This window comes from Nanorana parkeri, unplaced genomic scaffold, assembly GCF_000935625.1.
Source record: "Nanorana parkeri isolate BGI_ZX_2015 unplaced genomic scaffold, ASM93562v1 scaffold89, whole genome shotgun sequence".
In the NCBI taxonomy this organism is placed as follows: domain Eukaryota; kingdom Metazoa; phylum Chordata; class Amphibia; order Anura; family Dicroglossidae; genus Nanorana; species Nanorana parkeri.
In genome coordinates, this window is record NW_017306357.1 from 1,365,005 (window position 1) to 1,392,314 (window position 27,310).

The 27,310-nt window shown below is 44.6% G+C and overlaps 1 protein-coding gene across 3 annotated transcripts in view; it reads right to left on the reverse strand.

The window, feature by feature from the left end:
* Nucleotides 1-26,635, reverse strand: part of EPS15 (epidermal growth factor receptor pathway substrate 15) — a 94,610-nt gene extending 67,975 nt beyond the window's left edge. For all 3 annotated transcript variants that reach the window (XM_018552499.1, XM_018552500.1, XM_018552498.1), the window contains exons 1-4: nt 26,552-26,635; nt 9,503-9,544; nt 6,801-6,890; nt 3,930-3,977 (exon numbers count right to left, since the gene is read on the reverse strand). In XM_018552499.1, coding sequence (XP_018408001.1) covers nt 3,930-3,977; nt 6,801-6,890; nt 9,503-9,544; nt 26,552-26,578 — 207 coding nt within the window. In that variant the 5' untranslated portion in view covers nt 26,579-26,635. The remainder of the gene's footprint in view (nt 1-3,929; nt 3,978-6,800; nt 6,891-9,502; nt 9,545-26,551) is intronic.
* Nucleotides 26,636-27,310: the final 675 nt, after the last annotated feature.

The window sequence follows — 27,310 nt, forward strand, 5'->3', positions numbered from 1 at the left end:
CACTGAAAGGGTATTTTTTATTATTATTATAGAACACTATACTTGACCATGATTGGTACTGCCATATACTGATACACAAAATAATTCAGATGAAAGCACATATCACAGATACTTTCTTGTTATAAAAAACACCTACGGTATACACAAATATCAGATTTGCTGACTATGTCACTGGGAAAAACAAAAAAGAATAATAAAGGATTGACAGACTCCGAAGCTGATCACATAAGGCATCTCTTCACATTAGCTCTGTCGATGGGGAGGGAGTGACGTTCAGACTGGCAGATCATGCCATTCAGCAAAGATGACTTTTAGTCACATGAACAGCTTTGGAATGAGCCCGCAGCAACGTTTTCTCCTGGAAATTATTTTAGCATTTTTATTACTCTTTTTATTTATCCAAGCAACACCGCTAACACTGCTTACATAGCTGCAAAGAGAAATTCCCCGCAAGAACTAAACCAATAACCAATAAACCATAATACAAACACTGCCGCTGTGCTAAATTCAGTTTTATAAATGGGGACCGTAGAGTGTTCATTTAACTGGACATTGGAGTATAGGATGATGAAGTAGAACGAAAGCATAAAAACAGATTTCAAAAAAGCAAAATGCAAAACAGGGCCCAGCTTGAAATTGATTTCAGTTTCTGCCTAAAAGTTTAATGTGATTAAATTATCTGTGTACATGAAAATGTTAAATTAGCCACTTTTTCTAAATGGTTTAAACAGGGCTGCCCCTATAATGAAGCAGCCGGCTTCTCTTAGGGTCACGTGGTGGGGGATGATGTCAGGCAGAACATATACATACTCTGATGTAACTGGTTCATAGAAGCTAAGAGAGCTAGGGACACCCCAGGACCTAATGTTGAAGTTTAATATGCATATATTTTGTCTTCCCTGGTTCATCCCCCAAAACTATTTTTTTTTTAAAACCGGTTTTCATTGGTTACATTATTTTAGACTCAGTGATGTAATTACTGGGTTTCTATGCTTCCCTATGCAATGCAAGCGGATTATGGCTGGTGGGAGGGACTGGCAGGATGCCGTACATAGCTTTCTGAAAACAATAGAGCACCCTGTCCCAGGGATGCAAGCATTGGACTGGCTCTTGGGAGAAATTATACAAATTTCAAAATGCCTTGATGGGTGAATGTCAGTGTGAAATAGGCGTTCCTTGGCAGACTGTCCTAGGTAATGCCCACATATGATGCTGAGCCTCCATGGTTGAAAGAACAGAAATCCAATGAATGAAAGAGATGGGCCAGCAACAGTCAGGCTGAGGAAGATAGCGCTAGATGATACTCGACGCACTCCAACCAGGAAATAAGGCGGGCTCTATCTGACATGCTGCAGCTTCTAATGCACATTGTGAGAAGATCACAGAGTGCAGTGAAATCAGAATAATCAATTTCAGTCCAGGAAAGGAACCTGTACAACCGTGCAAGACCGAAGGGAAGGCCAGAGTTCTGCTTTAGAGCTTGTTTCCACCAGTCCGCGTGTCTACTGCAATGTCCTGTGCCCGGAACACAAGGGATCGCATACATAAAGTCTCCTTGCGTTCTGGAAGGGGGGGGCCTAGCAGTGCCATTCAAGTCAATGGCACTGAAGACATGACCCCCCTCCCCCCGCCGTACGCTCCGCCACACAGGAACGCGTAGTAATAAAATGCCCTGAGTACCAACCTGGGGCGATGGCAAAAAAATAGTGCATGCAAGGAGCCTTGATGTATGGGATCCCTTGTGTTCTGGGCACGGGTCATTGCGGCAGACGCGCAGGCTGGTGGAAACAAGACCTTAAAGTCATTCAACAAACCGATTATAGCGTCTCCAGCCGACATTGGCGTGTCCCTAGGCAGCTGTCAATCATTTACAACATCAATTTTTCCAGAGAAAGCACTTAGTACATCTTGGGAATGGAGGTTTTTTTGGCTTTTTTTTTTTTATTACTCTCAGTGCTGAGGAAGACAGGCCAAGCAAGCAGGTGACGTTCATTCACATTTCAGCACACATACACAGCAGCTGTAGGGATAGATTCACATTAAACATTTCTGTTTGGGGGCTATAGTAATAGCAATCCTACAATTTACATTGTAAAGCGCTGCGCAAACAGTTGGCGCTATATAAATACTATGTAATAATAATACAATCATCAGCACAGAATACAGACTATGCCGATGTATTTATAATTATTGCACTGTTGGGTTAAGATGAAAATATCACATGAAAGCATAAAAACAGAACAATGGAATCCAGTGATTAAAGCAGAACACAATACAAAGTTACATATAAAGCAGAAGTAAAGACAAGGAAACAAGAAACAAACTAAAATGTGTTATACGTGTTTAGCATATCTAAAGCCAATATACTTTGAGGGGAATTTATCAAAACTGGAGCAGACAGAACCTGGAATAGTTACCCATGGCAACCAATCAGCTTCTCTATTTTATTTGCAAAGCTTACCTGCACAAACTGAAGAGAGAAGCTGATTGGTTCCCATGGGCAACTACTCCAGATTCTGTCTGCTCCAGTTCTGATAAATTCTGCCATTTGTATTTGTTTTGGCTGGAGTATGGAATCTTTTAAAACATGTGTTGTTGCTTTTTTTTGCCATCTGTGTCCTATTGGGGAGATTTCACTTCACTTCCTGTTCCACAGACACAAGAAGAAGTGGGAGGAAATCTACCCAAATGGCAATCCCTTCTTAGACAGTTGTTACTGCAACAAGTGTCCTCTTTGGAAGACTTCCCCTCTTGTCCTGTTCTGGTAAAAATTCAAACTTTTGTAGTTTGTCTCACTTTCAGTCCCGGTGAGAATGATCACAAGGAGAAATAAGTCAATCTTCCTAGCGGGGACACAGACTCTATAAAAACTTGAGTTCTAATCCTTTTACTTTTCATTGAATTTGCAATTGAGTTATTAAAGTAGAACTGAAACTTTTTTCTAGTTTTGGATAACTCAGGGTTATCTCCACTGTCAGCCTTTTTTATGCCATCTGTGTCACATTGGGGAGATTTCCCTTCACTTCCTATCCAATCGCCACAACAGGAAGTGAGAGGAATTCCTTCAAAAGTGAGGAAAATCCCTGGTGGTCAGCAGCTTTACCAGAACGAGTGTCCCCATTGGAAGATTTCCCACCTATTCCTGTTCTTTCACTTTCAGTGATAAGTCACCAAGACCAATAGAGAGGGTGAATCAAATGAATGGCAGCCCAAAACACATCAGCGCATCAGGCGCGCAGTACACTATGATGTGAGATGCACTAAATGAGCGGGTACTGTGACTTTAGCGCCAACAGCACATCCTGTGTGGTAGTTTGTCACCTGCACTACATACGGCTAAGTAGGCCTTTCTCTTTATGAATAGCGGTGCTCAAAGTGATGACACTGATGGCGCCGTGTTCTCACAATACGGATGAAAGGAATCGCCGGAACTGACAGGATGCAAAATTCTTGTTCATTTTTATTGAACGTGCATCAATCAAATCAATGTTGCGGGGTCCCTTCCTCAAGGTGACATAGTGTTCCTTTCATCCGTATTGTGGGGACAACACATCTAGCATGCGGCGCATTGCACTGTGATAGCATGTGCAAAATTTGCGGCTACAGTGGCTTTGGCACAACGCTATATGGTATGAACCTGCCCTTATAGTTCCTCAGCAGCATTTAAAAAAAAAAAAAAAAAAAAAAAAAAAAGGATTTGGATTTCGCAGTTGTAACCAAATAGGAAATCCTCGAACTGGAAACAATCCCTTTCTCTACTCAAGATTTCCTCCCTCACCATATTTAGATCTCATGCATCTGCTATAGACTGTTCACTAGAGCACATAACTATAACCCCATTGTATGGGGGGAGTCTCTAATCAATGGACTGACTTCACCGAGGAGGATACCATATAACATTAGGGAATGTACCTTCAAAAGCTCATTACCTGCTTGTTTAAGTATCCTTTGCTCTCCGTGTCAGCCAAATCCCAAACCTGTACCGAGACAAAGGACAAGGGGTCAGTTCCAGTGACTACTAACACTCACACATCCGCAGGAAAGCACAGATACTGTACAGACATTTACATTTCCCAAGTCAGCAGAAAGTAGGTTTACCAGCGAACAAGTAAAGAGCATTGTTCTCTTTATAAGGAAAAACTGAATACATCATGGGACATTCCGATTCCATTAAACCAGGGGTAGCCAAACTCCGGCCCACCAGCTGTTGTGAAACTACAAATCCCATGATGCATCTCTCTGGCTGTGAGAATCCTGCAATGCCTCATGGGATTTGTAGTTCCACCACAGCTGGAGGGCCGGAGTTTGGCTACCCCTGCATTAAACAAACATTACAAGTGCAGAAAAATGCAAGTTATTCCACTTACCCCTTATGGAAAAAAATAAACACTTCATACTGCTAAATATTTGATGGACTGTTGCTTTTAGGAAGCTTCTTCATTTTTAATACTGAACGGAAAGAAAGGAAGGGAAGGAGCGCAACTAACTGGTGCAGACTTTGTGGAGGGGGATTGGCCAGGGAATAACAGTGAATCGAGGTGAAAGTGTATTCCCTGGTCAATGGCCCTCCACAAAGTCTGTGCCAGTTAGTTGCGCTCCTTCCCTTCCTTTTCTTCCGTTCAGTATCTCACAGCTAGACACCTCGGTCTAATAACACAAGGAGCCGCAACACACCACACTCCCCCCCTAGGAGTGCGCTAACCAATCAGTCTTCATTTCATTTTCCAACGCTTCATTTTTAATAGGCTTGCAGTTCTGTACTCAATATATAATTCAACAAGCAGTATAAGCACCTGAATTTGACTTTGTATCAGTCACTTGTAATCCACTATACAGTACAAGCCAGGCTGGAAAAGGGAGAAGCGGCAAAGAGCCAATCTTGTTCTGCTGCCAACAAGTGATTTGCTGAAAGGAGGCGAGAGCAGAGTGACAGAGAGATAGGCCTATTAGTCTGCTGTGCTTCTTCAGTCAAGTCACAGGCTGGGGAGGGATAAGACTTAAGAGAAGTAAAGCCAAACCTTTTTTTTGTTTACTAATGTGCTCCTGTGACCCAAAGTGAGCATACAGCAGGCTACTGTATTCTATATGCCGACAGTGCAGAGCCGTGCTGCACCCAGGAAAGATACTGACAATATTAACTGATTGACAGCTGGCTGGCTTAGAGCTAGGGCAAGCTGCACGTGTAATAGCTGCAGTGTCACATGGCGGCTCAAGGTACTGAAGGAACTCAAGGAATACATTTTACTCTCCCAATACTTCTCCCTATGGCCTCATTCACACAAGAAGAGGCCGGCATGTACAGCTCCATGCTGCGTGCACGGCTGTGTCGTGCAGCTCCCGGGAAGGACAGGTGCTGCGTGTGATTAGAACGCAGCCCCCTGTCTTTCTCTATGGGAGAACATGGCCGTACGCCGCCCTACGCTTGTGCGGGTGTCCGTATTCGTACGCTGACAGGATGGATCCTGTCTGCGTCCAAGCCGGGACACTATCCCCCGTTTGTACCTGCACTTAGGGTGAGCGTAGGGCGGCGTATGGACGCGTACTACCATAGAGAAGGACAGGGGTTAGGTACTAATCACACGCAGCACCTGTCCTTCCCGGGAGCTGCACGATACGGCCGTACACGCAGCACAGAGCTGTACCTGCCGGCCTTTTCTCGTGTGAATGAGGGTTTAACTTCAGCAGAGAAGAAAAAAAACGATCTTTGAGGACTGCAGTGTAAATCTCAAGACGACAGATAAAACAGTTCTGATATATGTAATATGCGTCTTTAGCCGTTTGTCTGTACTTTAGATTTAACGTATTAAAATAAAACAAAAAACCCCCCAAACATTACTTTTTTTGTTTTAATTAAATCACATCACAGCACAGGGCTACACAGCAGTGTGTTCAGACGTCATTCTAAATAAATGCCACCTGAGCACACCGCTAAGCGGATCATGTATTGTGTTAACGTACGAAACAACGCACATTTTGCAGTGCTTTACCACAATGCACAGATCAGTATGGGCCCAAAAGACGCTTTTTGAGCGTTATGCGCATAAAAGAAATTGCGCGTTTTATGTGAGCAGATTGTAGCTCATTGAGGTTATTGAGCAAATGCACAAAAAACGCAAAATAAACCTCTGCTCATTAACCTCTGAACAGTGAAACCTAATACAAACCTGATTTTGTGAACAGACCAGAAAAAAAGGTGCTGCTTTTTCCCTTTTACTTTTAGTCCTGGCTCCCACTGAGCGTTTTGTAGCGCTTTTTCTGCCGCCCCGCCCAAAACCCCATTAATTTCCATTTCACTGTTCACATCTAAACGTTTTGTCGCAATAAGCAAAACGCCTGTCATTGGAAAAAGTACAGGAGCTTTCTTGTGGCATATTACAGCTCGTTTTGGCCCCATAGACTCAATAGGAAACGCACGTTTGCTGTTTTATTTTGCGTTTTTTGTGCATTTGCTCATTAACCTCAATGAGCTAAAATCTGCTCACATAAAACGCGCAATTTCTGTTATGCGCATAACGCTCAAAAACGCTGATGCGTAGGTGTGAAGGGCAAAAAAAAAAAAAAAGGAAACAAAAAATGTTTCCAGCATAAAATACAAAACAAATCTGCATCTCACAGGAAAAATTGTTATGGGAAACACACCTGGATACATTTTAAAGGGAGCTAGACACCAGGGACAAGCTTAGGTGTAACCTGTGTCAGCACAAGTTAATAAATAACAAAAGTACGAGGAATTTAGAGATGTTTACTAAAGAAATTTGAGGTTTTTGAACACACACACACGTATTTTTTTTATCACTTGCCTTGCCCAGAACCAGATCCGGGAGACCAGACTTCTTCAGAAACACAGCAGCATCTCCAGCCAACACCTTCCCAGAACCAGCGGACTCCAACTGAGAAAGATATACATGATGAATAAGGCCAAATGCCACATACACTTTACCTCTATGAAACTAGATCAGTAACTGTTTTCAATCATTTCAACTTCATTCATTGAAGGGTAATTCCACTTTCCCATGTGAATTTTGCAAAATGGAATTACCCCATCCAATCTGGCCCCTTCTCCCGATCATTTTCTCCATAGTTCAGCTTTAAACTCATTTATTGCAGTCTGTGTCCCCGCTGGGGGTATTTAGTTCAAGTGAAGGAAAAATCCAAAATTTTGAGTTATCACCAGGACAGGAATAGAGGGAAGTCTTTCACTGAGGATACTTGAGGTGGTGACATGACAACTGCACAAAACCAATGACAAGTAGTAAAGCTTTGGCTCTAAATATACTATTAGGCATTTTTTTCCAAGTGGCCCTAGGAGAGTTCAAACCAATAGGCATGACATAAGGGTGGGGGCACTCATATGCCTTGCACTTTTAAAGGATCTCATCTTGCTTTACTTGAAATGAAGGACAATGCACCACAAATGCAGCACAGGGAACCAATTCCAAAGCTTGTTGGTGGGAACAAGATTCGAGGGTCCATGTATTTAGCTGGCCATACACCCAGTGGTGTATTCTGGTTTGGGGCTGCCCTAGGCAAGGCAAAACTCGGGCGCCCCCCCCACTCCCACTAAATTTACCCTACCCCTTCCTGTTTAATACTTTTTGCGTAACCTGCCAGCCGCTGGATACAGTGCACACGCTGTATCCAGTTTTTGACATGTTCCGCTATTAGCGTAGCGGCAAAGCTGTGGTCTCAGGGGGGCTGTGCAGGATCTGTGGTGGGCTCTGCAGGGTCTCAGGGGAGGCTTTGCGGTATCTGTGGTGGGCTCTGTGGGGTTATATAATGGGCAGAGCACACAACAGACCCTGCAGAGCCCCCCACAGATCCTGCACAGCCCCCGAGGCCCTGCAGTCTGCAGGGTCTTATGGGGGCTGTCCAGGATCCGTAATGGGCTCTGCCCACCATAGACCCCGCCAAAGATCCTGCAAAGCCCCCCTGAGACCCGGCAAAGCCCCCCCCACAGATCCTGCAGTCTTCCGGATGTCAGAGGGCTGTGCAGGATCTGTGGTGGGCTTTGCGGGCTCCAGAGCCCCCTACGTATCCTGAAAAGCCCCCCACAGATCCTGCAGAATCTCAGGGGGGCTCTGCAGGATCTGTGGTGGGCTTTGCTGGCTGCAGAGCCCCCTATGGATCCTGAAAAAGCCCCCCACAGAACCTGCAGAGACCCTTCTGTCTTCTGGATCTCAGGGGGCTGTGCAAGATCTGTGGTGGGCTTTGCAGGCTGCAGAGTCCACTACGGATACTGCAAAGACCCCCACAGATCATGCAGATACCCACTGAGAGCCGGCAAAGCCCCCCACAGATACCCCGAGACCCTGCCGGATCTCAGGGGGGCTGTGCAGGATCTGTGGTGGGCTTTGCAGATTGCAGAGCCCCCTACAGATCCTTCAAAGCCCCCCACAGATCATGCAGAGAGAGACCCCCTGAGACCCTGCAGTCCGCTGGATCTCAGGGGGGCTGTGCAAGATCAGTGGTGGGCTTTGCAGGCTGCAGAGCCCCCTACGGATCTTGCAAAGCCCCCCACAGACCCTGCAGAGACCCGGCAAAGACCCTCACAGATACCCCGAGACGCTGCCGGGTCTCAGGGGGGCTGTGCAGGATCTGTGGTGGGATTTGCAGGCTACAGAGCCCCCCTAAAGGCTGCAGAGCCCCCTACTGCAAAGCCCACCAAAAGGTATTGCACAGCCCACCTGCGACTCTTTGGTGGGCTGTACAGAACCTATGCTGGGCCCTGCCAGCACAGTCGTCCTCCTCCTACCTGGCACGGTAAACATAGCCCGAGCCTCGGCGACGCCTCCCCCATCGCGGTGTCTGGTCTTGCATCCTCCGTTGTAGTCTTCGGCCCCGCCTCTTCATCTCTGCCCCATCTCCCCTGTCTCCGCTCCCTGCCGCTCCGTCTCCTCAGACTTCACCCGGCCTCTTCCATCTCCGCCCCCTGCACTGCCGATTCGTCCCCGGTCTCCTCCTGCTCCCCCACCAGCCGCTTCCTCCCCGTTAACATTAGGCAGCCAGGCCAGGAATCTGCCGCCCGAGGCAAACGCCTTGTTTGCCTCGTGGCAGATACGCCCCGGCATACACCTTACAATTATCTGCAGATTTTCTATGGTCAGATGGAAAAGGTGCAACAGATTCCTCCATCTACACTTAACTGTGTGGATGGAGTAATCTCCACCTGGGCCAATCTGTTGCACTTTTTCCATCTGACCACAGAAAATCCGCAGATAATTGTAAGGTGTATGGGCACCTTTATCCCTGCATTTGAAAATGCACCTGATGACAAAGAGCCTTTTTTAGAGGATCCTTCATGTGTGTTCATTTTTATAAGAAACAAAATCATAGGGACATATTTCATGTGTATTATTTGCCCCAAAAGCTTTTATTATCTATATTAGATAGCACACAGCCTGTCAGAAGCCCCTAGGGGGTTGTGTCTCACGGCTGAGAAACTTGGATTTTAATAAATGCATGTCAATCAATACACACTGCTTCCCATAAAAAAAGCACTGACCTGGAGGAAGTATTTCTCATATACAGCATTGTTACTCGGGATCTGAAAAGGGAAAGCAGAATTTTTTTAATGTTAAACATGGATTGAAGGGGCAGGATAGAATGGATTGGTAAATTCAAGATAAAATATAGACACACAATGCCCTATATGGGGTCATCCCACTGTACTGTTCCTTTAAACCAGTAAACCGTCAATAGGAGCCACGTATGCAGTTCTGTTACCTCTCTCCACCCTGCAGTAGCCATATATACATAACCCCTCAAACTAGGGATCCCAGGAGCCCCGTAGCCAATACTCCTTAAAGGGTTTCTAAACCCTCCGTTTTTTTTTTGCATATATCTACTGCAAGCACTGAACTTACAGGACCCATGTTAGGTCTATGAAGAGTTGGGTTTAAACAGACATGTGTCCATTGACATCAGATTATCCCCAATTTACCCCAATCAGGTGCGCGAAAAAGGAACTCTATTACGTTTGTTTTTTAAGAACCTGGTCCCAGACAGAGTCGGGAGGTAATCGGATGTAAATGGACGCAAATCCGTTTAGATCCGGCTGCCCATAGACTAACATTGAGCTTCCTGTTGGAGAGGGGGCTGTAAGGCAACTACCACATTTATGGCCTGGCACACTGCAACATATTATATTATCGGGGGTTTAGATTCGCCTTAAGAGCAATCTCCTTTTACATCTACAATGAGCTGTAAGTAACAATGGGTAAGCATTCTGTGAACCCCTATGTGGGTATTGGTCCTATAAGATGTGTCAAAATCATGACTTTGTACCATATATGTAGCTTACAAGTGAAGTGATGACTCCCCTCAGGAATCCGCTTAAAAGCAGATCTTCACCCATATCTTCAAAATAACAACAAAGACACCTTTAGAAATGACAATCTACAGACACATACTTCTAGATAATTGTCGGCTTTGTATTCTTGGCATACCTTATTTCTCTTTTCTTCCCCAGTCTTCTGGCAAAGGCCATGTTTACTAAGGGCAGATTACTAGCTCTCCTATTACTTCTTGGATTACTGGCACATGCAACTGGACATGTGACCATGCACATCATCTCAGGGGAGGAAAATGCCTTTCCCTGAGATCTCATGAGCTACCAGATGAGATTTCCCAGCAATGCTCTGCTGATGACAAGGCAATCCCAGAAGTCATTTTGCCCTTTCAAAGCAGGAAGTGAATGCTCTGCAAGTGTAAGTATTTCAGAATCGCAGCATTTACACCTGACATGTCCATATTCTTATTAATTATCATACATAGAGGAACGCATTGGTAGAATTTTTTTATTTATTTTTTAGTATACAGGTCCGCTTTAACAGGGCTTTTATATCCGGCTGAGGATTCCTGTTGCACGAATCAGTGGACTGGAAAAACAGCATTACACAGATACATTTGATTATAAAAGTGTTCCATGAACATTCCTCAATTACAATGAATGATATCACCCACACAGCAATAGGGTAGGCTTCTATGACAGCATCTGATAGATGGTAACAACCAGATGACACCCGGCACTGGAAAATGACAAACAATGACAAGTCTGATTGGTTGCTGTGACAATACAGACAGTTCTTCCTTCAAACTTTTTGATAAAACAGAACCGGTGTAAGAGAACGTTTTCTATATACCCATACATCTCCTGACGCGGATATATTATTATGCAGCCTTTGTGCGGCAGACATATTATTAATACTAGGTTAGGTATAATTCAATCCTGGAGCCAAATGTTTACACCAAACACAAAGCAGAATCTTAGAATGCAAACAATAGAGAAGTCTGGACACCAATGTGAGAGGCTGAAGGGGGAATTATCTCACGCTCTCATGCCACATTTCCTGTAAAAATCTAAGAGGAAAACGATGCCACCAGGAAACCGGCGAAAGAAGAATGAAGCCGACAAGGGCCGACAACGTTCTGCTGATTCAGCCTTGGGGTGGGGGACGGAAGACAATGTACTGTATATCACACTAGAAGAGAAGACTTTTTAAAAACATTCCTTTAAACAAAAGTTCTGGAACTTATGCTGGTGAAGTCGTGTAAATCTCTTCTGATTCATTCACAGTGTGTCGTGTCTTGCTTTGTGCACTTAATCCGTTATAGTGCTGCCTTGCTACGAATGTCCTTGAAGTAATTCCAAACAAATGTCCTCTAAGTAATTCCTACTTATTTTTTTTCTTTTTCTTTTTATTTCATACTGGGGAAGGGGGGGCTTTGGGGAAATATCAGGGGCCTAAACAGACCCCTGACATTTCACTTTTGAAATAGAATAAATTGAGGACACAGAGTCCTCAATCTCTTTCTGCAGCCCCTGATTTAAATGAATGGAAAGCACTCACTAGAGAGGCTTCCCATTCATTCAGAAACTGATGGTAAAATTTTAACTAGCACCAGTTTCTGAATGGGTAGAAGCCTTTATAGTAAATGCTTCTCCTCATTGAGAAATGCATGAATAAACAGGAAGTGATGTATAGCACTTCTTGTTCATTCATAACTGGGGACACATAGTACTATAGGTCTCCAGTTGTTTACAAACATTGCAGTGGTTGCTTGATACTCCAATGTTTGTTCTGCCCAGAATATCAGTAAATATCAGAGACATTTACCAATCCTCTGCTCGGTCACGCGCAGAGATGCTGTTATACTGAAACTTGAAGGATGGCAGCGTCTCTCCTCCCCGTGGCTTCTCTGCACACCGCTCGGCCATCCTGAAAGCAGGCAGCGCTCCCTCCAGAGGTGGGGGAAAAGTAGTGGGGATCCGAGGAGAAGCAAGGAGCGGCTCCAGGCAGGGAGTAGATGACAGGTGCCGGCGGGGGGGGGCTTGGGGGGTTTCACCCGGAATTTTCGTTACTAGCTCTCATCAGCGGCTAGTCAGCTACTAAATTGACCATTAGTTTAGAGCAGAAGGAGAAAACCACCAACGTATGGCATACTGACTTGGCCAGCTGAAGTTGTGTTCCTCCGTGTGCCATAGGTCGGTGGCAGCGAAAGGGTGAGGGCATATCAAACGATAACCCTTTTCAATGACAGTTACGCCTCCACATTGTACTTAGAGATGATCCTGTCAGCTCCAAAAAGGAGGAGTTTCTGCTTTTACACGGAAACATCTGAGGACAACACAACTTTCAGTTTTCATAGCTGCCAAATTTTTGCTAAAAAAACAGGCACACCCAGAATGTGGGCGGCAGATCTATGAAAGTGGGACAGAGTGTGTAAAAACTCAGGTGGAGGAGGCAATTCACCATGAATGTCAATATTATTGTGAGTCACCAAGTCAGGTGAAGAGGTTCAGGAGCAATGCAAAGAGGCCGAAAGAATTCCTCTCTACTTTCTGGGATATGAAAGAACAGCAGCAGTCTACTGCAAACCGCACAGGCAAAAAGATACGTCCTCATTATACGTAAACTGCATCTGGTGCCTGGAGCTGGGTACACACTGTCAAAGTTTCAGATTGCTCCATCCATTCCAACTTTGGGGATGAACAAAACTCCCGCTGTGTACGTTGGGGGGAATTTATCAAAGCACAAGCGACAGTTTTAGCCCCTTAGATAATTTTTTTAATGTGCAAATCTATCTTTTAACAAGCGCCTGTTTTGACCTGAGCTTGCACTACTTTTCCAATTGCGCGTGTTTTGCGCTGGTTTTCATCTGCAATTGTCCTGCAGCTGTCTGAAACTGGAGCATCACCTAACAAAACAATCGCAACTTAGGAAGTCCCCATGACCACTTCTTCAAGAAGCGACTGTTAAGCTTTTTACCTGGAGTTACGAGTCTTCTTTCCTGCAGTCTATTAAACCTAATTTATGAGCATTACACTAGCATCATAAATCTGGCGCAAAGTGCGTCAAATATATTCCGCGCAAGTTCAAACACTCGCAATTGCTATGATAAATCCCCCCAACTGTATTCTGACAGTGGCGCCGGCTGGCCAAATTTTTGTTTCTAGTCTTGGATGGAGTGGGGATGATTTAGAACTGCTACCCTGGGCTTGGTTAGAGAGACAACAGTTTTAACAGACAGGACGTGAAAGAATATCTGTCACAGGTACATGGAAAGATAAAAACAACTGACGGGGTTCTAGCCTTCGGCTGCATTCACATTCCGTGCAGAAGACCGTACGGGACGAAAACGCTAATATTTTTACATCCGCACGGATGCCGCTCGTTTACGGCTATTAAATAGCTGCAAACGCGTGGAATCCGCCGGATTATCGAGCTTGAACTAGTTCGGGGGCCGCGCGGTTTCGTACTGCGCAGCCCCCGCAAATGGTGTGAACTATGCACATTGAAGGACATTGAATTCCCTGTTTAGAGCGGCTCCACGCGTATCCGTACAGCCGAATATGCGCAGACAGCCGCTCAGGTGTGAATGGAGCCTTCTACTCCACTAAAGAAAAGGATTTTTATTTCTGTCTGTGTTGCTGAAGATTTCCCCTCACTTCCTGTCTGAGAAAACATTGTCAGAAGGACAGGAAGTGAAGTGGAATCTCTAACGGAGCCCCAGATAGCAGTGCATTTTTGACCGGGGGCCTGATCATTCTCCACCTTATCCAAAACTAAGAGGAAGAAAAAAAAAGTTTTATTTGGATTTACGATACAACTGCAGTAGAGTAAAAAAAGAAAGAACTTCCACATTTCTTCATAGAAGAAAAAAATGAGCATGTAGTATATATGTTTTTGTGTCGGAGCCAGGAAATAATTGCAACCGTGATCAGTGGATGGTGGGTGCAATGCCCTGGCTTCTGCAGACTATTCCTCCAAGCCCTATCTGTACTGAGTTAGAGACATTCAGTAACATGGATGTGAGGAAGTGTCAATGAACTACAAGTGCAGTGTCATCATTAAGAACTACAAGCCCCTTTGCTGCACTGACTGATGGGACCTGCAGCTTCTCCACTCACATATCCTGTCAAAGCATCTGTGAATGGATGATGCTGCTGTGTGGGCGCAGCCATGCAGAGCCGCACCTAAGTAAAAAATGTAAACAAGCCTGCGGGCAGGACCCTGCGAATTAGGTAAGTGGGGGAGCAATATGATCATATCTCATGGTCACAAATGTAAATTTACCCTTTGCAAGTCTCCTGTTGTACCAAACAGGGCTGGAGGGACAGATCTGCAAATACTTTGGCAGGTACAAGAGCCCCCTTAATAACTGCAATTCATCAGTGTATTTAGCCGTTTGCCTGTAGCTCAGATTTAATCATTTCTAAATGAAAGTTTAATAACCACCCGCGCCGTAATACTTCCTCAAAGTCTTTAATAAGATTCACATGGTCTCCCTGAGAAATCGTGGAATTCAGGCCTGGGCTTAGATCTTCAGCCTGCAGCCAAATAGAAAAAGGAAATATCAGGAGTTCCCACTACTGAACTTGGCAAGTTTGACGGTTGAATAACAACAAATGTGAAAAGTCGGCACAAAATGTCTGTCTGTTAAAAACGAGATCTGCTTTGTGCTAATTATCTCCCGTTCGTCTAAGAATGATCCAGAACCTAAACAGTTAAAGACACAGCAGAGATGGACACGTCTGAACGATATCCCTCTTCTCCCCACCCCCCACAATATAACGAGTCTTAATTATGAATCATGAAAATGAATCTATTTCTCTGGTACACAGAAGTCAAAGAGCTATAAACATTTCAGGTATCATCCGAAGTACAGAATATCTCAAGCTTATTCTTCATGGAACACATTGCACTCTTGTCTGATTACATGGAACAGTTTCCTTATTGTACCTTTTCTTCTACCAATAGCTGACTTTGTATCTATGACTATTGTGATTGTGTTGCAATAAAAAAAAAAAAAAGCGAAATGCGTCTAAACGCACATAAACGCCCCTAAAACACCTTAACTGAGGAGAATTGATGTAAGAAGTATGAAGCTTGTTTATACCTCCCAGGAGCAAGTTGTAACAAAGAGAAATACACAGATCTAAATATTTGCAGGGTACCAGACGCTAGGGCTGCATGGTCGCTAGAAAAGGAAATCTTTATTTATAAAATTACAAAAGTTGTGATTTTACCAGCTTCTTACTTAAAGTGATCCTGTCACCATAGTAGAAAAATTAAACAGCAGCACCATTTATAAAAATAAACAAAAACACAAACAAACACTTTTCCAATAATTGGTGTGTTATAACTTCACCCTCTTGAAAAGCAATTCACCCCCCGCCCCCCCCCACACTATCCGTGTGCCCAACAGCATGTACCCGCTGCATCCCGTGGTTCCTCCTGCTAGCTGACACGTCAATACAGTGTTCTGTGGCCATCAGCTCTCCAGAACATTTAACTCGTCACCCATCGGGAAGATGAGCATTAAGCTACTTCTTTTACCAGGTGCTATGACCTTTCTTTCTACTGGGGTGACAGGGTCACTTTACATTGTGAGCTACATTTATGTACAAGAGGGTCTAGCAGCATTCACAAATAGGTGAATTGGTGCGGACACTGTCCTTCCTTCCGGAGGGTGACTACTTTTGTTGCCCATGATCCCTGTGTGTGTTGTAAAAGTAGTCACAGCTCCAAGCTCGCTACTGTGATGGACTACAATCTCATGTTTAGTTTAATCATTTGTATTCAGATTGTGTCCATCACAGGAGTGAGCTTGGAGCGGTGACTACTTTACAGCCCACAGGGACCATGGGGAACAAAAGTAGCCACCTTCCAGAAGGAAGGACAGTGTAAGCACCAATTCAGAGATGATTTGAGGATCTACAGCCAAGTGATACACAAATAAGATACTTTTTTGTTAATAGTTAGGGTACTTTGTATTTTTAAGATTTAACTTCTAGACAGACGCCTGGTGCCTGCATGATACCTCTGTAGGCAAACTGCAGGATCTGAAAACATGTAAAACATTCCATTGTCTGAACTCTGCTCTTTTTTTGTTAAAATACAGCTCTTTTATTTCTATAAAGATTTTATCTGAAATGACCTGGGCGCGGATGGCAGAGTTGTTTTGCAAACAGTGAAAAGTAACCAAATTTGGAACTGTGAGAAGGAGGGGCCAGTATTCTGAGCCAGACTTTATTATGTATTTACCGTGAACAGAGAGCAGAGTGATGACCTCATCAGTGTTCAACTTATCTTTCACTATCCAATCAAAGGGCTGGGGTGTGTTTTTGCTGCGTTTCGGCTGCAATGGAGGTCGCAGCCTTTTTTGTCTCTCAGGATTGCGTGGAGCACAAACCTGTCTCTATTAACTGTTTTCCTCAATTATAGACGTGAGCCATTTTAAATTAAGGGGAGGCCGAGAAGAGATTGCCTCCAAAGCGTTATGCTGTATATTCTGCCTCCTATATGCTCAGTGCTGATAAGTTATAGTAATATTAAAGTCAAAAGTTTTTTTAAATCTATTTCAAATGCTGATAAAATCACTTACAATGGATGCTGCTTCTTGATGTTTATAGGTTTTAGCTTCCTGCAGTATCAGCTGGTCCCCTGAACACTGGCCCATATATCCTGTTTTAAAGGTGGCTCCTTTCCCTTGCAGAGTCCTGTGGAGCCACCATTGTGTGTCTCCACAAACACAAGGCAAGTCTCTTCCTGGCACCCAGTTCCTCTATCTTCCCTCCCCCAAGCTAGTAGATGGACAGCTGCTGAAGACGCCTTGTCATCTTGTATTGGACAGCTGCTGGTCTCTGTGCCTTGTCATCTTGTATTGGACAGGAAGCTCAGGGAAGCTGAGCTGAGAGAGTTAGAACTGTTGGAAACAAAATGACTATAAATGTTTGGGCACAAATGTAAATAAATACTTTGCTAGGTGATGTACAGTATATTCGATTGATCTGGATTCATTACTGGAAAACAAATGCTTAAGTGTTTAATACTGCTTTAATAAAACATTTGAGCTAAGCGTATTGTATGTAGTGTATATATATATATATATATATATATATAATACTTTTGACACAGATATGAATGATTCTGTATCCTGGGCATAACACACCTTAGTTCTATATAAATACAGCAAAACAAATCAATAACGGGTAATCTACGGCAATATGCCTTTCTTTGACTTTTAAAGGACTTAGATTACACAATACAATGATGGAACTGAGATTTGTTTACCCACCTATATACACAAGCTCATGCTGCAATCTACACTCCTCATACAACGGATATGGTTACTAAGCACCAAGACCTCACCACTACAAGGATGGAATGTGCAGTCATTTGCATTGGCATTTCATGCATTTGGAGTACAAGAAGATGAGAGATCGGAGGCCTACGGCCACATGTTACTCCAGGGATCCACAGATGTAAGACAAGGGACAGGGAGGCAAATGAGGAGCAGGTCTGTCCTGTAATCCAGAACTAGGAATATGCAAGAAAGAACAAAATATTGTAGATAGTAAAGATGATGTGTCAAAAAAGACAAGACTTTGAAGGATATGTATATCGAAAAATGTTTTAGGTTTTTTGGATACGATAATTTGATCCTACTGTATCCAAAACTGGAAGAAAAAGTCAATGCTGCTTAAAACTACAGCTGGCGGACAACTTTTAAAGGTTTTCTCTAGTTGTTGCCAATGGATCTGGCACCTAAAAAAGATCCTGCTGGCCCCAGGATTGGACAGACTGGCTGCATGGTTAAGCTTTTAAGCCCTAGATCTGTATCTCAGGGTAACTATGATAAAAGATAATGGGCTAATGTGAGCCAGGAGGCAATTCAGAATGACACTTTCACCAAGGTGCCACCAAGACTTCATCTTGAGCTCGCAGTAGGAGCCAAGTGTAAATGAGGGTGAAATTATTACTACAGGTATCAAAAAGACAGACGATGATAACAGGGAAACTCAATAAAGAAATAGGAGAGCAAGGAGTCATCACAAAACCCGTTTTGCAAGGGGGACCATCAACCCAGAATATCAGAATATTATGCTTCTTTGTGAACTCAAGAACATAGTCTGCTGTGGAGATTTGAAGACATATTAGGATCAGGGTAGAGCAAAGTGCATTTTCTACATGCATAGTCAAACATACCACAGCAACCAATAAGAATTCATGTTATAAAAGTAGACCGAAATCTGACTGATTGCTTGGTTACAAAACATTGCACTTATAAATGAGTTTGATGTTTGCAGTGTAAGAAACGAAAGCATGTGCCGCCTAGAAAATCAATGGAGTCCCTCTACGACTTATGAAAGGTACGACATTCAGGAGTCATCCATACTTCTACAAGGGATGGGCTGAGAAGGAAGACAACTGCAGCCAAGAGATAAGGGTGAGAGGTTATCAAAAGAGTCGCACAAATATGGCTGTTAGTATTCAACAAGCCAAACTGTCTGTTGTGCAGACACAAATATGTTTCTGCAATGGATGGTTCAGGGTATACAGGACAATTCTGAGGCTTCATTCATTTGAGGCTCAAAGGTCCAGCTACGAATTTGAATCTGCAGATTCTTGTGGCAGGAAACGCAAGGACATCTGTGTCCAGGGACGATCACCTATCAGTAGCCGGAGGTAAAAGCTCCATGTACAAGAACATTCAAGCACAGGCGGACAGCTGCGGTAGATGTCAGCCTGTCAATGCTTTGTACAGGCTGAGTGGCCACAGCTGTCCGAAAACCCCTCGAGATTCTGGAAGCAAGGTTCTTGCAGCACAAATTTGCAGGTGAACCTTAGAGCTTTGCGTGAATAAGGCCTAAAGTCTTTAGTTTACAAGGTTAGTGACCAGGATGGCAGCCATATTGCGAGATCAAGAAATATTCGCTGGTGTCTTTGGGAAAAGGGACCAAGTAAACAAAAAGGAGACCTCAGGGGACAAATATTTTCATAAAAAAGAAGCATGGTGGAGTCTCTTGTGGAGAGACGCTCCTACCCACCTGTCCCTTCATCCAGGTCCACTGTCTTCACAGGGTGGGGGCCCCTGCAACTAGCGCAAAGGCCACAAAAAGAGGTGCTACTTGCAAAGTCATTCTTGTTAGGCTGTGGGAACAGAAAGGCCTCAGCCTTGGTTTTCAGTTTTAGATGGGTGAAGCCACTCTCTCAAGTGCTGCCGAGCCTGGAATATTATTGGGGATTGTAAGCCCCCAGGGGCAGGGCCCTCCTTACCATCTTGTCTTGAATTGTATTGTAATGTTTGCCCTATATTGTAAAGCGCTGCGCAAACTGTTGGCGCTATATAAATCCTGTATAATAATAATAAAAATATAGTGGACCAATATATAGGGTTACAGCTCTCCACTGAAGAGGCCATGATTCCTGGCTGACAATGTGCTCTAACATACAGCAGGGCTGGACAAATCCCAGGTGCCAGGTGGCCAATGCTCCATAGAAATTACAGTTGGCTCCTAAATTTTGAGGTTTTCCCTTGTTGTTGTCAAAGGAGCTTCCCCCTAGAAAAAAATCCTAGTGGCTCCTGAATTAGACAGACCGGCTCCTAAATTTCATATTAATTTGTCGGCCGCTGACATACAGTACATGTAAACCCAACCCCTAAAATCTCGTATTGAAAAGTAATTTTCAATATCTCTAAATCTACTCTCATTGCAATAATACCCGACACTCCTGTCAAGATGATCGTTGTTCGGTCACTTCCTGTTATAGAGTGACAACATTCTATCCCTGTCTGCCAACTGTGCCTATGCATTGTCAACCTGTAACACAGGCTTCTGATGGAGACTACATGTGGCCATTTTACCACCCATAGCACAGGCATAGCCCACTGTTGTCACAATGAAATGCCATGCAGCCATCACTGGAGAACCTGTAGACAGAAAGTGGGTATAAAGGGGCTGCAGAAGATCAGCAGCACTGAGATGAACCAATGCCTGTCAGAGATAGTCTTTATTGCGAAGAATAAAAGGCAAGCTTGTTGTGAAATAACCCTCTGCACCCCTCCTGAGACCTTTCACACCCCTCCTGAGACCTTTCACACCCCTCCTGAGACCTTTCACACCCCTCCTGAGACCTTTCACACCCCTCCTGAGACCCTCCGCACCTCTGATGCTAGTTGGTGGTATTCTGCATTGCTATATAATGTATTGCTGGGATTTGTACTTCTCTATAGCTGGTGGTATTCTGCATTGCTATATAATGTAGTGCTGAGATTTGTAGTCCTCCGCTTGAATCATCTTCCACAAGACCGGTCCCTGGTGCCAAAAAGGTTGGTGTCTGCTGCCCTAGACCTCACACTGCAGATATAAAGCTATGAGGCTGTACGCACTGCTATTTTTTAGGAGAAATTCAGGACAAAAAAGTTTACATTTTTCAAGGTACTGCTTAGGCACAATTAACATTTCATACATCCCCTATAACACAGCAAATCTTCAACTTTTGAGGTTAGTGGTTCAGCCCAAAAAATTACCATCTCTTTGTGCCTGTGGAAGAGATAACACTCAAAATAAAGCAGGTTAACATGTAGAGAATGTGACTGGTTATGTGTAACGGAACTGCTCCTTTTATTTAGATTTGTATATCTAATAGCCACTAGAGGAAACCTGAATAGCAGCTATGGGCATCATATAATTCCTAAACAAGTCACATCCCTCACAACCACGGCTCTCTAAAATATACCATATTTAAAAAAATAGCTGTATAGAAGAGGAAAAGGCGCAGAACTTGTGGATCATCAGAGTAAAGGGGGTCAATAGCAGAGCAAACTACATAATAGCTGGAAATTCTTGTCCTTCCACTCTTTGGAATGCCGGTTATCTTTGGAAACATCATTAGCTGAATCGGCAATAGCCGCTCCGCTCACATGTAACCCTAGACACACCAGCTAGCTCGTTTAGCTGGGCAGCCTGCGGACAAAGGAATAACCCCACTACACAGAGATAAAATTACCGAATAGCTCAACAGGCAACAGAAGATGGTACATCATCGTATAAAATCCAAGTACTTCATTTTGTACGTCAGAAAGACCGACTCCACCCAACAGTCTGCTTAAAAATAAAATGACGCACAATAACAAGCAGTTGTAGAATACTATATACGCTTGTAAAATCTTCCCTCAGTCCACGGCCTGACAAATCCCAGGGGCCAGGTAGTCAATGAGAGCTGGCACCCAACCTTTGAGGTTTTCTCTATTTGTTATCAATGGAGCTGCCTTCTGTTGGCTCCTGCATGTCATTAACCCCTGCCGTAGACTTGTGTCAGACGGGATTCTGTTGATGGCAATTTGTTGAAAATCGCAAGCCTCAGGATCACTTAGGCTCCTCTCACAAATAACAGTAGCGTTTACCGCGATGAACTTAACCGCGCAAACGTTAACATATGTGCGGATTCTGCACGATTGCAGCTATTACTATAGCCGAAACATGCGAAATCCGCCCATAAAATCGTACCACGCGGACGCTGCAATAGTCTGAACAATGCACATTGCAATGTATTGTTTTTTTATGTTTAGCGTGGTTCCGCGTGTATTCGGCCGAACCGCTCGTGTGTGATTGGAGCCAAAGGCAAATCCCATCATGCCTCACACCTCTGAGAGTCATGGTCATGCCTGTGGCTGGCAAAGTCCTGCAATGCCTCATAAGACTTGTAGTTACACAACAGCTATACTGTAGTGGGAAGATTGCCTAACCTTTCCAGTCTGATTGCACAATCTTTTTTATAGCTACCATCTGCTATATAGTATGAGGGCATGACTGATACACATGGATGGGATTGTTTATGTTTGTTCTCAATATTATACACTTTCACAGCAGCTGCCTGTTGATGTTGCCAATCTCTGGTCTAATGCATAATTAACCCCTTCATGACTGAGGCCCTTTTTTCCATTTTTGCACCCATGTTATATTCCACATTTTAGGCCTGAAACAGACCATAATAATCTATTGCTCTCATAACGGTGATGACATCATAATCAGTCTTTAGGGCAGGTTCACACCATTTTCTGGACCAGATCTGGTCCGGAAAATGGTGTGAAGCTGCCCGCAATTCCAGTACATTCCAGACCAGACAAAATGAGACAAACAGTATTTTCAGGTCTGGTCTGGAACAGACTGCTGGCGTGAACAGAGGCCAGAAATAGCATAGGGATACAGAAGGGTGCATTTTGGGTCCGGAAACAATCTGGTCTGGAGATGATCTGGATGTGGTGTGAATGGACCCTTAGGCCTCGCTCACGCCAGATGCAGTGCGTTCCGGCCTCATTCTGGCCAGAACGCACTGCCTCGCATTTGTTGTGGGGCAGGACCGGACTATTTTGTTCGGACCGGACCAGGCGGCAGACATAATTCACTTCACTCCCCCTCCTGCCCCACAAACTAGTGAGCCGGCCGCAATGCGAGGCAGTGCGTTCCGGCCAGAATCGGAAAAGATAAAGTCTGCTGGATCCGGAATTTTAAAGATTTAACTGGGAATAGGAACAATCTTCAAGTATAGAAGTATGGAAATAAACGGGGTGTTAACTTCCCAGCAAACAAAGTCAGCAAAACAATTCATTGACCTCAGTAAGCGTGGCAAATACCCACCAGAAACATGTCCTGTGCCGGGGAAGGAAAAGCAGAAGCCTCAGCTTGTGCAATAGATGAATCCTCTTTTACTGTCTAGTGAACAAATAAATATTGTAAAGACGACACGGAGAGCACTAACAGGTCAGACTGCAGTCTCTGTTTTATAGTATAACAAGCCAAGTAGCAGATCAGATGGAGAGATAAGATTAGGCTTAGATTGTTAGCACAACTCCAACTGGGTTCCATGTATAAAAAGGGTACAAAGAACGGCTGAGCAATAAAGCTCAGCACAGAACCTGCTGGGGCCACGCTGATCACGCCGATCTCTCCAAAGTGTGGAGTTTGGAAACCAAGTGCATGTCGGAATATATCCAACTTCTTATTTAGACAGACAAGTGACAGTCGTCCCAGTGACAAGTGACAGTTGAAGACGAAACATCTTAAAACACAACGAGTCCAGCTGAATGGGACAAATTGACGACCGTTTTCGATCACAGTGACGAAAAGAACATAAAATGATCCGAATGGAATTTTTTTTCAGGAACTAATGAAACTCTAACAGTGATTGTGGTTTTTGTTCGAGAAACTCCATTCGTTCCACGATACAATGTTCAAATCAAACAACATTTTAACAACATTGTATTAGTCTCTGATGGCATTATCAGATGAGATTTTTCACATCAACATTCATATTATAACAGGACTGTGACTTGTGTGATACGGACAAAAGGGCCCCAGGACCCTCAGCCGGAGGGGCCGAGAGGCTTCAGGAGGTAAGTATCTCCATTCACACACGAGCGGTTTTCCGTGCGTATTCGTACGGCGGAACCGCGCTCAACTTAAAAAACAATGCATTGCAATGTGCATTGTTCAGACTATTGTGGTGGCTGCACGGTACGAAAACACGCGTCGCACAAAAAAAGTCCAAGAGAGATTTTTTGGGGCGGATTGCGCATGTTCAAGCTATAGTAATAGCAGCAAATGTGCGGAATCCACGCAAATGTTAATGTTTACGCGGTTTTGTTCAGTGCGGTTTTCAGTGCGAAAAACGGCGCAGAAAATACAACAGCTATGTGTGAATGGCTCCTTACAGGGAAAGAACTAGCTTTGCAGATTATCCAGATTCTGCACGGGATCCTGGAACCTGGAGATTTCTAAGAGACTTGGGAAGGATGAATTCTCCACTCCTGGGTCCATGGTCTTGTAATGACCAGCACCTGTTGATTGCACAGCCCTAAGGGCAGGTTCACACTATTTTCGGAACCAGATGTGGTCCGGAAAATGGTGTGAACCTGCCCACAGTTCTAGTGCATTCCAGACCAGACAAAAATGACATGCAGTTTTTTTTTTTTCTTGGTCTGGAACAGACTGCGCTGGTGTGAACAGAGGCCAGAAATAGCATAGGAATACATTAGGATGCACTTTAGGTCTGGAAACAATCTGGTCTGGAGATGATCTGGATGTGGTGTGAATCAGCACCCTATGGTAAGGGTGCTGGCCAGGGTTCAGGGCTCCACCTAGGAGACATGGAAGGTTTCCGGTCAGGGGGGCTCCAGCCAGGAGTCAGAATGGAGTCAGGTGTGCATGCAGAAGGTGCACGAGAGACAGCCAGGGAGTGTCATTGAGGCAGAGGACACCCAGCTAGAGTTCAGGATAGCACAGGCTTGAGACTGGAGGACACAGACAGAGGACTGAGGCTGGAGCAGCAGGACACTGCGATAGTAGAGGCCGCTCCTATAGCTCATGGACAACTGTACTACACAATGAATACATCACCCATATCATCATGTTGTGTATGGACTGCACTCATATGTACTTAGTACAGTACATCACTATATAAATAATGTATAGTCATGACACAGCAACCTGAAGCCCTGAAACGCAACACCAACATAAATCATATATATATATCCGGGCCAATCGACTGCCACTGCGGACCGCTACGCACACACGCGCGCTCCATAATACAGCGCCGGGATCTCGTATACCAATAACTGGATAATAACACAGCCGCCTATTACAGGTAAAGTCCACTTCAAAGAAAGAAAAAAATAATAATGCAAACAATAATAATAATACAATTCTTCTTGTATTATTTTTCTGCAAGGGAGCCAGTAAATCAGAGGTGGGCAACTCTGGCCCTCCAGTTGTGGTGGAACTACAAGTCGCATGAGGCACTGCAATACCCAGGCATGACTCCCAGAAGCATGTTGGGATTTGTAGTACAAGCACAGCTGGAGGGCCCACCCCTGGAGTAAAGATTTGTAACCCTGATCAGTAGATAGCGGGCGCAATGCTCTGGCACCTGCAGATTCTCCCCCCTGTCCATTCAGTAGCATGGACGTGAGGACAAATGAATAGACAACAAGTGCGGTGGACAATAATGAATGGACAACAAGTGCAGTGACAACCCTCTGCTGTGGTGGCTGATGGGATTTTTAGTTTTACCAATCATAGATCCCGTCAAAGAATTTGCAAATGGATGATGTGACTGTATTGGCCGAGCCACGCTGACATCAAACAGCAGCCTGCAGGGAGAAGAACCCCGCGATTCAGGTAATGGGGTGGGGGCGCTGTGACCATGTTATACCCTAAATATGAGTGTACAATGAAACAAGGTCACAATGGTAAACTCAGCCTTTAACCCTTTCCCTACAAAGCACTTTTGTTTGCACACATGATATAATCCACATTTTAGGCCTGAAAATTACTTCAAACCCCCAAAACATTATATATGTTCTGAAAGCCAACACCCTAAAGAATACAATGGTGGCAACTGCAAATGTTTATGTTGCATGATAACCGCGCAACTCTTTATCAAACCACAAAATGTTGTAAAAATTCACTTAAGTTCATTTTATTGCCCTAAAAACACAATAAAATACCATTGTTTTTATAACACATAAAAGATGAGGTTACAACGAGTAACTAGATACCCAACATGCCCAGCTTAAAAATTGTGTGCGTCCGGGAAACAGACAAAATTCAGTACCCCAAAAAGTCCATTGACGACACTTTAAAAGTCCCCCATGTGATAGCATATTGGCAGTGACAGGTCCTCTTTAAGGTGATGCTGGGGGTCCAAAAGACCCCTAGTGTCACCTTTACACTCCAAATAAGCTATTGAATTGCAGATCGCAGGAGTCCAGCAATGACAGCTCAGTGACTGGAAGTGACCTAATACGTGTCGCTCCTGGTCCCATAAAATGGGGAGGAGATCGGTGAATGGAATAGCGACCTCTATACAAGACCCCCCGACACATAGCGACCTCTATACAAGACCCCCCCGACACATAGCGACTTCTATACAAGACCCCCCGACACATAGCGACTTCTATGCAACAGCAACCTCTATATAAGAGCCCCTGAAACATAGTGACCTTTATATAAGACCCCCTGACACATAGTGACCTCTATATAAGACCCCCTGACAGCTCCGTGCATACAGGTTCCAGTGTCTCCTAAGTTAGGTGACACCGCGGATGTTTCTGTACACAATCACTGTCCCTCTCTCAGTGTGACACAAACTCCAGCGGAAAGTCCCCGTTTCGCCCAGCCCCCCACCACCACCACCCGGGGTCACACATTCCCCCGCCTCACCCCCGCACCGGTCACCCCAGGTCTCTCCGCTCTGCGGGTTACCTGTGTCCGGGGCAGTGTGGCCGCCATGCTGCTTCCGGCCCGATCCGCCCATCATACACTCAACCAGGGACGAGAGGGCCGTTGGGCGGGGCTGGGGCGGGCCGAGGAGCGAGGAGGCGGAGCCAGACACATGAAGTCGTAGAGGGAGGGATGTGAGGGTGCCTGAGGTGAAGCTGAGGGGACTCGGAGTGTCAGTGGCGGTGTCATGACATTCTCCCTCACAAATACTTCGCATAGTTTCACAATAAAAGTACAAAGTGAAAGAAAAAGTGTGTGAAAGAAAAACTGTGGATGAGAGGGCCCCGCCGCCCCGGTAGTGATTCATTCAGAGGTGTACAAGGTAAATGTGGCGTTGGGGGAATACGTCCGTTTTTTCGCAAGTACTGGCGAATAACTGCGCACAGCCACTAATGTGTATGGGCCACAGTACAAACCAGTGGTGTATCCCTTCATAAAATCCTATGTTTACACCGTACGCCCCCTAATCCGTCCCTGTGTATGAGCCCTTGGGGGTGGGCAACTCTGGCCCTCCAGCTGTTGTGGCACTACAAGTCCCATGAGGCATTGCAAGATTCTCACAGGCATGACTCCCAGAGGTAGATGCATGCTGGGATTTGTAGTTAAATTACAGCTGAAGGGTCGGAGTTGCCCACCCTTGCCTTAAAGTGTATCTCTAAGTAAAAGCCTTAGATAGAATGGGGAAGGGGCAGAATGAGGCGGGGACAGGAGGGGCAGCTGCCCCAGAAAAAGGGGTTAAAA